Genomic DNA, 13,570 nt, shown 5'->3' with positions numbered 1-13,570 from the left:
CCGGCTGCCATCATTTTAGCTGGTAATTTTTGGGTGTCAAAAAAATGATACTTGCGCCCCCAGATGCAGAAAGAGTTGTTCTACTTGAGCACAAATAGTAACGACAGATTTAAAGAGCCAGCAACCTTCCCAGATGCGGAAAGAGTTGTTCTACTTGAGCACTAATGATAACGACAAATTTAAAGCGCCAGCAACGAGGTTTCTCCTCCACTTTTTATGAATGCAAATATAAAAAATGCAAGTAGTGTCTACCGCTTCGACCACAAAGGCATTTCAGTTGGGGACAATATCATCCAGCCCGTGTTTTGTTCATTATTGGAACGATTTGTCATTTAAGTCGCAAAACAAATTTTGTCCCTCTGCTTTCCTAATTCAAAACATCAACATGGGAGTATCTCTATCTTTTGATCTCATATCTAAGGCCAAAATATGTTTCCAAAGTAGTGTGCTGTGAAGGAACAGGAACCATGGCATTGCTATCAAAAGAGCATCTATTTAACCAAGTCACATTAACCATGAAGCTGTTGTTCTATTGTTTCCTCTGCTCATCATCATCATCCCAACCTCCATTTGAGTGCGCTTGATTTTCTGGGTGGTTTCTTGGGACTCCTCTCTGCCGAAGCTCATTTCTTGATTGCTTGTCTGCAGATGGCAGATTCATGTGTTCTCCTTCTCTCTCCTAACATGGAAAGTGAGAAACTCAACTATAATCTCACATATCATTAGAAGAATGAAACGAAAATTAAAAAAGGACTTCCATTGATTGATACCTCCTCCAATGGTTCCTGATGCTCCCTCAAAATGATATCTTTCTTTTTTCCCGGCAATGGAAGAAACTTGGCTGCTTTGCTAAATAATTGAAATCCCTGAACATCTCCATTTTTTATGCTTGCTTCTAGCTGCAAAAAATTAGTGGCACAAATATGAACACTTTATATCTTGGATGACGGTAACCAAAATCATTAAGTTGGAGTTCTTGCTCTTATTTAGTTCTGCTAATACTTCAAACATTATGGTTCTGTCAGAGTCTATCTTCCATAGTTTCTTCTACTGGTCTATATCATAACGATGTGAATAAGTAGAGAAACCCCAAACCAGAAGGTAACCAAAATGGTTTTATAGATGTTATACCTGAACATGAACAATTCCAAAAATAATGCTACAAATAGGCAGCCAGCTATCCTCGGGAGACAGAGACATATTTGATCTATTGAGCCAGATAAGAAAAATTACATAATCAAATCCATGCATCCAATCCATAATCAACTAACATGTTCAAATTAACTGTAATTAAGCAGGCACTGTAGATTATCCTTGATAGCATCAGACAGTGTAATATATTAAGCCCGGAAATTGTTTGACCACACACTTCAATCTTTAATAAAGAACAAACTGATTCACATTATAAGTCCATCATCAATATATCAATCGAACTAAAATATATAGCTTCTAATCAACATTAACAAATTTGTGAAAATCTTGAATGAATACCCTGTGAACTCCAACTCAAAGTTCACATTTTGCATTCAACTGTCATAACCAAACTAGCAAGATACAACATATGTGGACAACAAGTCCCAAATGTTCACACTCCATAATCACCTCCTAACCAAGAAAGACAACCTACACTACAAATCAGCATCTCTTATAAAACTTAGCAAAGCATTAAAAAAAAAAAACTGGATGCCATATTAAAAAATCAGAATAAAGAGAGATAATGTAAGCAAGGTACTATAAAACAAAAGGGGAAAAAAAACCTCAAATAAGGGGCCAAGTAAACAAGAGAATAAATAGCATATCTCCTTTTCCCAGTATCAAGCCAAGCAAAAACCCAACTCTGCCAACAAAACAACAAAAGATTAGAACTTTATCGAGACCCAGATTCCAAAAACACAACAAATACAAAAAATTTAAAAATCAAACACAGACCAACACACTTACCAACCAATTAAAGTAGGGAATGAAACTGATGATACCCATAACAGCAATTCTCGTATCAGTAGTAGTAATCCCCGAATCACTCTCCTCCTCCTCATCCTTAGTAGCTGTGTTTGGTAAAAGCAAAGAGCTCAGCATACACACACTGATAGCAACAGCAAACGGGGTGTCGTCTGACAACGCTGCCCTGCATATTCCCCTGTTAAACTTCTTCCTCTGTATTAACAACAACAAAAAAAAGTTCAAAGGGGAGTAAAAAAAGAAGAGAATTTGCAGTGTTTTGTTTTGTTTTACCTTGATGGGGGTTTTACAGTGGTGGTGGAAAAAAGAGGGTTCTAGTTTGATGAGTGGCGAAGTTAAGTTAGGAGGTTTTAGGGAAGGAGAAAGTGAAGCGGTGGTGGCCAGTGTGATCATTGAAGGGAGGAGATGGAGATTGGGTTTTAAGGAGAGAGTGTGATCAAAGGTAGGAAGGAAGGAATTAAGGTAGAATCTTGAGTTTCGTACTTCTTGAGAAGAGTGTGTGTGGGTACATCATGGTCATACATGTTGACAGCTTCTCTCTCTCTCTCTCTCTCTCTCTCTATATATATATATATATATATATATATATATAAAATCGCTATAAAAAAATATATTTCCTACCATTATTATAATAATCATTTTTACTCTTATCTTTATTATTTTTATTACTATCATCCTTAATAATTATTTTTATATTTTAAAAGCAAAATTTTAAAAATTTTAAATTTAATTTCAACTCTTCATTGTTATTTCAAATATAATATTTAAATTAAAATATCTTTCTAATTCCTTAATTTTCATGCCAATTAGCATATATTTTTCATCACGAATTGAGTCTCCAATCTAATATAATGTTCAAGTAGTAATGGGAAGATCATGTAATTTCTCTTTATTTCATTAAGAACCCATAAATTTACTAGAACTCTTCACATCATGCAATAGAACAAATTATACAAATAACTGTGAGAGTTTTATGTTTTTTTTTAAAAAAAAAATTATTTATGACTTGAGTTTAATGTGATTCAAAATGAGGATATTTGAGAATTCACTTTTTTTTATATTTCTTTATGTATAAGAAAATTTAGTGTGGAGTTCAAGTGATTATTTAACAGTTTTATAGATTAAAAATAAAAAAATGATTGAGAATCTAATTGAGATGAAAAATAAGTTGGAGATTTAATTGAGACTAGAATCAAAGGTCGGGGACTTTTACGAGGTTAACAAAAAAAAAACTCATTCAATTTGACATTTTAGAATCTAAACATGTCACCACAGGTTAATCATCTTAAAATCCAGATTTATACGGTGGAAATTCCTCTAAATATGGGTGGATTGAGAAGGCTAAGTTTCTACTATGTCTTGTGTAAACACTCATTAACAAACATATTAACAGTGAACCAACTGCCTTCTTTTTTTCATTTGCTAACTTTGTTTTTCAATCAAACCCTAAACCCTATAACTTAATTAGAAGAACTTAAGTTTTAAATTATGGTAAAAGTATAAAATATAAAGATAGAGGACTAAAATGTTAAACTCGGAGAAAATATGTGGCTAACCCATTTGAATTGATTTCAACCCATTTGCTGCTAAATTGGACCCTTAATTCATGATGCCTTGACTTCACATGAAATGGAGATGCACGCGCACCCCTGACAGTGAGGCCGATAGCAGGTATAACAAGCATCAAACAAAAAATCCATAAAGAGGGAAGGGGAAATTTATGGCTCTCCATTCATTTATTACCATTCTCTAATAGTTGTGAAATCCCCAAGTGCGTACAAGTAGTAGCAGTACAGGTGAAAGTTCTACCAACATGTACAAGATCGAATATGTATGAAGAAAATAATACATTTGAATAACCTGATTAAGTATCACGACGTATATATAAACAAACACTCGAATCTTTCTACTCTCTCATGGCAACTGATTTAAACAAACGGTTAAAAAGGAAATTTCTGTCAACTTGCAGATACACTTCGCCTGGCACAAGAAAAGATTGTTTCCGCTTGAACTTGATATGGTATGATCTTCAAAGAACTGTTTGTAACGGATTTGCAGAAGATACATGCAAACCGTACTTGTCCTCTGCAACCTTCCTCCGTAGCCATACTCGAAGATGGTTCCAATCCGGCCCATAAAAAGAATCGCAAGCACTTATCTGCATGATGTACAGCTCTTGCCTGAATTTACAAGGTTTCACTTTACGGTGATAAGAATTAAGCTTTCAGGAGTCAACATCACTCCTTCCACCGTTCTCTTCCCCACCAGTTATGGTTTTCAGCTGCTGTTGCAACTGTAAAAATGACAACATTCTCAACTTAATTCACCTCAGAACTGGGTATAAATGTTCTACATATTCAACTCTTGTGTTTGGCTCATCATGAAAGAAGGGGTGAGGCTCCTATTAGAAATCATCCTACTTCCCTAAGCGCATGATAATAAAGCAGGGCAAAGACAGCAAAATCAATCCTCACAAGCAACTTACTTGCTCATATTTTAGCTTTTCAGAATTTAGTTCATTGGTTAAATTCATCATCCTGCAACAGGTGAGTGAGAAAATTAAACTTACATATGTATAAAGACCAGAAAGGAAAGGTATAACGACTAAGTAAGGAAAGGACAAATGATCAACCTATTTTGAAGCTCGGTGATCTTTATCAATAATGACCTCTCCCTCTCAGAGGATGCTGATTCAACCTGTGAGAATGAGTAGATCAGAGTTTGGGAATATTCCACAATGATACAGCAATCCCAATGGTCACTATGAAGTAGACTCGGTAATTTGAGGAAATGCAAAAGAAATAATCAAAAAGCAATTTTCACAAATAAGTGTCTTCTTGCAAAATGTGGAACCAACACAAGTTCAGTTATATGACCCTGCGTACCAAGTCCCAATAAAACATCATCACCAGAGAAATACTTAGATCTTAACAATGGATATGCTTGTATACAAGAACTGAAACCCAAGAGCTGCATTATAGATAGAAAATCTGCTCACAATTCCATTATTCTCCGAACCACGAGGCAGTGGTGGCAACTTTCCATTTTGAGCAGCTGAAATAAAACACCCACGACTTGTTCAATTGCTTCACCCCTAAATCATACCAAATAGCATGCGGTAACAGATTTGTTACTCACCTTCTACCGCCTCGGCTGGCTGCAAGCTATTCAATAAATTCATAATAATATCCTGGAATTAAAAAAAAAATCTGATTACAAGAACGACTGGCTTTAGATTTTACAGAATTCAAGGCAAACAAACCTTGAAAGGAAAAACAACTCAACTGTAAGTCTTTACCTGTTGAATTGAGGTCTGCTGAAAAAGATTCTGAAGATGAGGCAAGAGTAATGCAGGTACACTATTGTTGTTAACCTCTTTTGGAGGCTGATTATTCACAGGCTGAGAAAAAAACATGAGAATATTCAGAGTCTGAGAGAAAAAGTATGAGTTATATATATATATATATATAAACTAAAATGCATCAGCTTTTTACTGTGATCCACAGTAAAAGGCTGATGCCTTCTAGTTATAGGTTTTTTTTTTTTTCTCTTTAATTCTTTTTGTTTAATTTAGTTTATTAATATTAATTTTTTTTTCTATTCAGTTATATCACACTCTCATGACACGAATCCCAGATTTGACAGACTAACCTAATTTGACGGGTTAACCTAGTTGACTCAAATTTCTTTTTCTTAATTAGTTTTTTTCTTTCGATATGTTTTTTTTGTTTTGTTTTTTTTTCTTTTTAATTAATCTTTTTTTGTTTAATTTAGTTCATTAATATTTTTTTTTCTATTTAGTTATCACACTCTCATGACACGGATCTCAAGTTTGACAGGTTAACCTGGTTTGGCGGGTTAACCCAGTTGATTTAGATTTTTTTTCCTTTTCTTAATTAGTTTTTTTCTTCCAATTTCATCTTTTAATATCGATTTGATTGAGAATTAAACTTCATGATTTGTTTTGTTTACTTTTTATTAGATTATCGTGATCTCATGTGGGGATTTTACTATGCCTCTCCTCGCAAAGCACTATTCATTGGAATAGTTCTTTGCTTTGCTGTTTTTTTCTTTGTTTTTTCCTTTTCAATTAATCTTTTTTTTTTGTTTAATTTCATTCTAAAATATTTTTTTTTCTATTTATTTATCACACTTTAATGTCATGGCCTTGCAGCCAAACACATATCTAAAGCTCTTGGGCTTGATGTTGTAGGCAGATCCACTTAAACTTGGGTCATGCAAGTTTAATATTATTATTAATATTAAAAATATTACTATTTATATTATAAATATTACTATTGATATTATAATTAATATTATAAATATTACTCTTGAGTCAGGTATTGCAGCCAGACCCAAGGCTTTTGAGTCTAGCTTTGCAGATAGACCTAACACTCTTGGATCTTAGCTTTTTTCGATATTTTTTATGCCAAAAAAAATTAATCCGCGGCGTAGGGCAGGCCACCTAACTAGTGTATATATAAAAGTAAAACTTGATAACAAATCAAGTCATGCTTTATCTTGAAATTAAGAGCAAAACTACGCCCAAGTTGGTTTCTAAAGCTATTGACTTAGTGGACACTTTAATTCCACCATCTTTCAAAAAAAATCTCATAAACTTACAAGGTATGTGGTGATAAATTTGTTTGATCAATATCAAGAGCTACATACATCAACAAAAGGTCAAAGCACTTACCATTTGTTTGGGTTCAAACATCCATTCACCAACACTAGCAGACTTTTTCAGTGGAGACTGAAAATCACAAGAACAAAACATCAAATGAGAAGTAGACAACAATAGTAGTTACTAAAAACTACTGGGTAAAGATGAGCCACTTACTTGGGAAGACCGGCGTGGAACTGTACTTAATGGAATATCCTAGGGCACATTCTTTAGTTAGTGAGAGTCAGATAATAAGATAGCATGCCATAAGAATTGAGTGTTACCTTTACAAGATCTAAATTTTCTGATGTAACTTAGCATGCCATAAGAATTGAGTGTTACCTTTACAAGATCTAAATTTTCTGATGTAACTGAGAACCTCCCCTTTATTTGGACTAGATTTGTCTTCGGCTTTTCATCCAAAGAATCTCTAAATCCTATTATTGGAAACAAGTAATGATAACAAATTCATAAGCTATGTTATAGGAATGGCGGCACCATTTGATAGCTTTAAGTTCTCACTCTTTTTGGTGATTATGATGATAATAACAAAAAAGTGGAAACTAAGTAACAATAGTGATAGCTGTGGTGATCTTTAATACAAAATGTATTTTTGTACCTCCTGAAGATTTTATGGGAGCTGAAAAACTGTTTGCTGAAGCTCGATTTGGAAGAATTAGAGGACCGCTAAAGCTTGGAGCTTTTCGAATTTCACGGGTGGCTCTTTCAGCTGTTGGCTGTCTTTCATTCTCAAACCTATTAACCAACAGACAACAGCCTAATAATTTCAATTTGGAGCATACAGAAATATAGAGACAGCAAAGCATACACTAGTTTCATAAATTTGGGCAATAACATTCAAGTTCAAGTAAATCAGTGTTTACACAAACTAGTTTTCCTCAACAAAGACATACAGAAGGGATTGGACATTCTATCCTCGTTTCTATACTAAACATCAAAATTCAACTCCCAGAAAGCCACTATACCACATCTTTCATTGCTAACTTTTAACTAAGGTTCTTTGGCTGCAAAATGTGAAAGAGAATGTAACACATATGCATTATTTCTGCTAACTTTTTAACGAAGGTTCTCTGGATACAAAATGTGAAAGTGTGTCGAAGAAGCATTAAGTAATTGAAGGCTAATCAAATGTAGAATTCATGTAATACATTGTTTTCTTTAATTGATATCTTCTTTCAATATCCTATTGTAAGAAGAATGTTGTGTCAAAAGTATAAAATAACAAATTGAACTTTCATAAAATAGTAATGAAGCTCTTACTCAGGACCTGGCATTCTTCAGTTCAAGAAGGATTGTTACAATTTATTACAATCAACTCATGCTCAACAAAGCACCAGCCAATTTATGGTATCACATCTTAAAGTAATTCCAAATGCTCAATAAACTACCCCCTCAACCTAATGAACTACCTTCCTTTTGCAAGTTTGGGAAGCAGGCTAGAGTTATGTCAAGTACAGGGAGCAAGGCCTTTAAGTACCATCATTAACACAAGTTACACAAACACAACCACCCACCATGAAACATTATATTTCAAACAGCTCTAATTGGTGCATAGTTAATGCTGAAAGACAAACTAAAAAAGAAAAAAACAGACCTTTCAGAAGTGCGCCCCCTTTCTGACAATGAATGAGAAAGTACCGTACCAGGCATGAGTGGCCCGCTAAGGGTTTGGCGACTTTTCACTGTTTTGGCCTTGGCTTGCATCACATCATTTTCTGAGGTTGACGCCTTTGCTTCGGTGCTTGATCCATTTCTCTTCCACCCAACTTTTTCCTGGCTACTGGTTTCCAGCAAGTCACTTTCTGGTAACCTGCCCTTTCTGTTTAAGTTATCCGCCCAAGGCAATTTACCACCACTTAATTGTCTGCTGTACTCAACCTGCTGCATTTCACTCTTCGAATTTACATTCAATGAACTAGATTGGGAACCAGTAGTGACCTGCAAACAACAAACAAGCTCATTTGCTTGAGAACCAAAAAATTCCTAAAGCAACAGAGGTATCTCAAGAAGCAAAAGTAAATATACAAGGCCCGGTGACAACTTCGGATTAATAAAAGAAGTCTTCAGTGACAAATAACTCATCTATACCTTATCACCACCAAATTTCACACTTTCATCTTCTTCCCTCGTCTCTAGTATATCATCATCATCATCTCGCACCTAGAAGAAAAGGCACAATTATCTCCTAATTGTATAACCAACGAGAAAAATACTACCAAAATGAAGAAAAATGCAGCCTCATTAAACAAAGCATTTAGATGGTTAGCTTACTAGAGATGCTTGGGCTTTCAAATCATCAAGGTCAAAATTCCAGGCACTAACTCCTCGTTGGTACTCGCTCTGATGAGGGTAAGACAAGTCATTACATAAGAGGTCAGAAAGAAAGAAATAATAAAGTAGGCCGTGGGTACAAATACATTTGACCTATAAATGTTGCTTGTCCTCAATTATACTTTCAGTTCTTAATACTCCATACTAAATACCCTGGCACAGTAGATACCATCACCCAAGAATTTAAATGATAACATTTTCTAAATCAGAAGAGATTATAACTGTTATTATTGGCACAAAATTAAGATAAACAGGTTTTATTGGAAAAAGAATATGTGCTTATATTTGTCTGTACTGTTGGCTTGGTTCTACAATGGGATTGAGTAGCGAGAGCAAGTCAAGGAGCACATTTTGGTGAAGAAAGTAAAAGAAGTAAAAGACCTATGACCTTGTTACATAATACTGATCTTATGGCAGGGATTGCCAGAAAGAAAGTGCAAGCCAACATCTCTTTCCATTTAGCTGGTCAAAGAAATACCCAGTGTTTTTTGTTTCAATTGAACCAATTCTTTTATTTAAACAGGGTCTATAGTTAAAAGCTACATGATCATATTTTATTTTATGAACAAATGGCTTCTTATGGATTATGATATCTGGTTTAAAAAATTCTACGGAAAAGCATAAGAAACATTATATTGGTCAACTCATTCAACAGTAAGAAAGAAAAGGGATATTCAATTGCGGGACCAAATGACACTGGTCACTGTTTGTCATCTGTTAGTGTCTTGATAAGCAATAGATATCTGTAGAACCCCAAAGTGGGGATATACTTAAATGACTCAAAAATATAACCAAAAATCAGTGTCTAAGAACAGCTGAGGGTGCTAAAACGAACATTAAACTTATGTAATCTAACCAAGCAAGAAAAGGAATAGGAAGAAATTAATGAAGAAGTATTTGCTAGGAAAGCAATGTATGATGAGCTTCTGCAAGTGCATCAATTAAACAGATGAAAAGCATCATCTTGTGATGTTGAGAAGTGTGCTAACCTGTGACAATGCCTCTTGTTCAGCTGAAGGCATTTTCTTTAGAGCCAGCTGTGCAGCATCTTTAAGCTGCAATATCTCAGCAAGTTCATAAAACAGCACAACCAGAAAAACATGAGGCACAAATCAAGCATTGTACCAATATGATCGCTAACCTGAATAGCTTTCACACGATTCCAAAGTGGGGGCAAGTCCGCAAACAACTTCTTCACAGAAAGTTCTGGAGGCTTCACATGCTTGAAAAAGGAGTGTTTCAATAACTTCTCAGCAGTTGGCCTCTTTGTTTGATCTTTCACAAGGCACATTGCAACCATTTCTTTAAAAGACTGATCACAACTGGAAATCCTCAAATTAGAACCTTAATATACATTGGAAAAAGAAATCAGTGATGACAGCTATACTAGAAGCCTTCTGACATTCTTACCAGGCCAGCAAAGAAAATGGTGCAATTTTTCTTATATGTAAATGCATTTTCAGAGTAAATCAATTGTTGTGAAAATCTAGCGAGAAAGAGTTTCAATACCTTAGAGAACTTTTTATCACGATCATAATCAAGACCAGGAGGAGCATTCTGTATGGTCATGAGAAGAACCTAACAGAATGAAAGATAACAGGAAAAATAAAAGGTATCTCAGTAAGCCACTTAAATTAAAGCTTCCCTGAGCTCAAGCTGTATCTCAGTGAACAGTCTTGTTGAATACTAATAAATGGAAATACCTTCATTGGAGGATATTTTGAGAAAGGTGCATGGCCATGCGCCAACTCAAGTGCCGTTATACCAAATGACCAAATATCAGCCCTGAACAGGAAGAAAGAAGCAATCAAGCAACAAGCTTATAGGAGTTTTCTTTTCTTTCTCAATTTTAATTCACAGTCAGTTTCTTCAATAGATAAAGGTACAAGTTCTGCCTAACCATCAATTAAAAAAAAATGATATCAAAAGAACAAAAAGAGCAGAGAGTGTGAGAGAGTTCCTCCAAGGAAAGAAGTGAAAGTATCATGAGAACTTCTGTCATCCAAAAACAAGACTAAAAAGTGTAGCCAAACTTATTTACAAGGCTTGCACACACAAGAAGGCATATATACACTCAAACCCAAATTTGGAACATGACAAGTACTGCCAAGGGTTTTAGGGAACACAGGAAGTGGATGTAAACATAGCTTAATAAGTTGCAATCAGGTAAATCTAACTTGACAAATTACATTAAAAAAAAAACTCACTTGGAATTATATCCACTTCCTGGCTGCAAAACCTCAGGCGCCATCCTGCAATTTGAAAGTTAAAGAGCACGGAGGAAAACACTTTCTAGTATAAATACATCTCAAAACTCAAATTACATATAAATCATTACTGATAATATTTACCAGCATGGAGTCCCCACAAAAGTATTTCTAGAACGTTGTCGATCACCTGCATCAAACATGCAAGCTGAAACACCAAAATCAGCAAGCTTTACATCTCCATTTGTATCCAGTAGTATGTTTCCAGCCTGCAAAAACAATTGAAAATAAAAGTTAACATGAGACATGGTGTTGAAAAATAAAAAAGAGAAACTTGGACCATCTGGTGAAATAACTGTGCCATCTTAATGCTTTGCTGACCTTAACATCCCGATGAATATGCCCTTGTCGATGCAGGTACTCCAAAGCCTTGAGGGTTTCTTTTAGAATAGAACCGATAGCAGGCTCCTCAAATCCATCAGAATATGCTATCTTCATGAGGTGCAAACAAGAACCCTCAGCCATGAATGGCATGACCACCCATAGATTATGGTCAACAACAAACGAACAATATGCTCTAATAAGATTTGGATGATCTATCAAACTCATGGTTTGAGCTTCCCTCCTTATGTCATCCTACATTAAAAAAATCCATCAAATAGCCACTTAAATAAACAATGGACATTAATGAACAGCTTACACAGACAAAATCAGTAAGAAGAGCAGAGTTTAACTAATAGAACAACTGAAAATATCTACTATCAGGACAAATGCACAAACCCAGAGCAATAGTCTTTCAAATATTCAATAAAAGCTTCCAAGCATATTCCTTTTCTGGGTTTTATATCACTACGATCAGAAAGCTAGCAGTATCTGAAATCCATTCACCAACATATGACTGAATTTTGCAAATTCTTATATCCAGCTCCAAAAGGTTAGTCCAAGAGATACCAGCCCTTTTCGTAACTTCATTTCACTAACTAGTGCTGTGACTTGTAATCGGTGCTTTATTAATTATTCCATTCCATAATTATAAGTATGCAACAAATATGATAAAAGCCAAATCACCATAATCCGAAATGTTTTCTTAACAGCAAGCGCTGCAACAATCAGTATGAGTTAGTGAGCATTAAACTTCAAAATGCTGAAATTGATTATTTTCACCTACTGAATTAAGAAGGCAAACGTGTAAGCATACATAATTAGAAATGAAAAGCATACCGCAATTAACAATTTCAAGTCTGCCAAATTTTTCCACTTTGATCCGATATAAACTAAAATTCACATATGAGTCTCGAATTCATTAAAAATAATTTTACAAATGCAATAAAGCTTAAAAACTCCGAAATAAAAACTTATCGAAAATTTAACCTCTATCTATAATTCAAAGTGAAAAGTTCATTGTAGATAAGCAATCCTATACTATATCGAATCAAGACCGCGAAATTAACAAAAAAATCATAAATCAAATTCAATAACAATCAGAGTCACAAGAATGAACCCAATTATCACTTAAAATCTCAATCAATCCGCTTCTCTGCTGACTATAACGACTCAATAAAAGTTCATTCAAAGCTACAAACAACAAAAAATTCACAATTCGATCAAATCAAACACGATCTGACCTAAAATCACAGTAAAAATCACTTCAAATTACAAGAAAAATCAAGTAAGAAATGAGTCAAGACAGTAAGAAAAAAAGTACACGAACCAGATTAATGTTGCAACGATCGAGATCCAAACACTTGATAGCGACGACTTCATTGAACGGAATATAGATCGCTCTATAAACAACGGCACTCGCTCCATATCCTACTTCTTCTAGTAACTTGTAATCAATTGGATTCACTGTGTATGTCTTTCCCATCCTGCCCATCCACCGTCGAGATAGCGAATCTTCCACCACCACCACTTCCGGTAGTAATCGACGGTTCTGTAACTCTCTCTTTTCTTGGTGAGATTAAAATGTTGCCGTTTTAAGGGATATAGGAGCGTTTTATTTTGATTGATTCGTTGACCGCCGATAATACAAAGAATCTGGAGAGAGTGGAGACTAGAGAGAGGGAGGCGATGACGTGGAGAGAGTGATGTGTTAGGATTTTGACACGTGGAAAGAGTTTATATTGGATGGCTGGGACGTACTTCGTGCTTTGCTGTTTTTTTTTTTTTATATATATATATATAGTTAAAGGGTGTGTTTAGTTTTTTTGTTGCTGAAATTGAGGTTTGTGCATGGCTCATGACTTTCGTATGTAACTGAGTTATATTTTTCAATATTAATCTTAATTATAAAAATAAACACATTTAAATTAGATTCACGCCTCGAGCTGGATTAAAAAAAAATTAGAGTGAAAAGGAAGTTAACGGTAGTATTTTTAAAAAATAAGAG

The 13,570-nt window shown here is 34.8% G+C and overlaps 2 protein-coding genes across 4 annotated transcripts; both read right to left on the bottom strand.

The window, feature by feature from the left end:
• Positions 1 to 271: 271 nt before the first annotated feature.
• Positions 272 to 2,497, bottom strand: LOC133700981 (uncharacterized). The gene is made up of 6 exons (XM_062124728.1): positions 2,233 to 2,497; positions 1,942 to 2,154; positions 1,758 to 1,837; positions 1,132 to 1,207; positions 771 to 899; positions 272 to 679 (listed from the first exon to the last, which is right to left on the bottom strand). Exons 1-6 carry the CDS (start codon positions 2,350 to 2,352, stop codon positions 530 to 532), a joined length of 768 nt encoding a protein of 255 aa, XP_061980712.1. The 5' UTR covers positions 2,353 to 2,497; the 3' UTR covers positions 272 to 529.
• Positions 2,498 to 3,666: 1,169 nt separating this feature from the next.
• On the bottom strand, positions 3,667 to 13,239 carry LOC133701613 (serine/threonine-protein kinase BLUS1-like). Of its 3 annotated transcripts, XM_062125586.1 has the most exons (21): positions 12,893 to 13,233; positions 11,563 to 11,817; positions 11,326 to 11,450; positions 11,182 to 11,226; positions 10,678 to 10,759; positions 10,484 to 10,552; positions 10,116 to 10,286; positions 9,964 to 10,029; positions 8,915 to 8,983; positions 8,732 to 8,803; positions 8,238 to 8,581; positions 7,242 to 7,378; positions 6,965 to 7,059; positions 6,800 to 6,838; positions 6,656 to 6,712; positions 5,258 to 5,359; positions 5,098 to 5,149; positions 4,958 to 5,013; positions 4,592 to 4,656; positions 4,445 to 4,496; positions 3,667 to 4,252 (listed from the first exon to the last, which is right to left on the bottom strand). In XM_062125586.1, the coding sequence occupies exons 1-21, from the start codon at positions 13,055 to 13,057 to the stop codon at positions 4,184 to 4,186; spliced, it is 2,187 nt and encodes a 728-aa protein (XP_061981570.1). In that variant the 5' UTR covers positions 13,058 to 13,233; the 3' UTR covers positions 3,667 to 4,183. The 3 variants fall into 3 exon arrangements, 2 of the variants coding, with proteins under 2 accessions (XP_061981570.1, XP_061981571.1); XR_009843592.1 differs by lacking the exons at positions 3,667 to 4,252; positions 4,445 to 4,496 and having other exon boundaries at positions 5,098 to 5,168; positions 12,893 to 13,237; XM_062125587.1 differs by lacking the exons at positions 3,667 to 4,252; positions 4,445 to 4,496; positions 4,592 to 4,656; positions 4,958 to 5,013; positions 5,098 to 5,149 and having other exon boundaries at positions 5,256 to 5,359; positions 6,907 to 7,059; positions 12,893 to 13,239.
• Positions 13,240 to 13,570: the final 331 nt, after the last annotated feature.

This window comes from Populus nigra, chromosome 8, assembly GCF_951802175.1.
Source record: "Populus nigra chromosome 8, ddPopNigr1.1, whole genome shotgun sequence".
Lineage (NCBI taxonomy): Eukaryota > Viridiplantae > Streptophyta > Magnoliopsida > Malpighiales > Salicaceae > Populus > Populus nigra.
Note: the sequence above shows the minus strand (reverse complement) of the source record. Positions and strands in the feature narration are given on the sequence as shown.

What these genes read in the sequence shown, in the direction of transcription:
- LOC133700981 (XM_062124728.1), bottom strand. Translation starts at nt 2,352, where the DNA reads ATGATCACACTGGCCACCACCGCTTCACTTTCTCCTTCCCTAAAACCT. An exon ending in ACTGTAAAACCCCCATCAAG is followed by an intron (nt 2,155 to 2,232) that starts GTAAAACAAAAC and finishes TTGTTAATACAG; the next exon opens with AGGAAGAAGTTTAACAGGGG. An exon ending in TACTTGGCCCCTTATTTGAG is followed by an intron (nt 1,208 to 1,757) that starts GTTTTTTTTCCC and finishes CTGGCTCAATAG; the next exon opens with ATCAAATATGTCTCTGTCTC.
- LOC133701613 (XM_062125586.1), bottom strand. Translation starts at nt 13,057, where the DNA reads ATGGGCAGGATGGGAAAGACATACACAGTGAATCCAATTGATTACAAG. An exon ending in GCCAGCCGAGGCGGTAGAAG is followed by an intron (nt 5,014 to 5,097) that starts GTGAGTAACAAA and finishes GTTTTATTTCAG; the next exon opens with CTGCTCAAAATGGAAAGTTG. An exon ending in ATCACCGAGCTTCAAAATAG is followed by an intron (nt 4,497 to 4,591) that starts GTTGATCATTTG and finishes CACCTGTTGCAG; the next exon opens with GATGATGAATTTAACCAATG.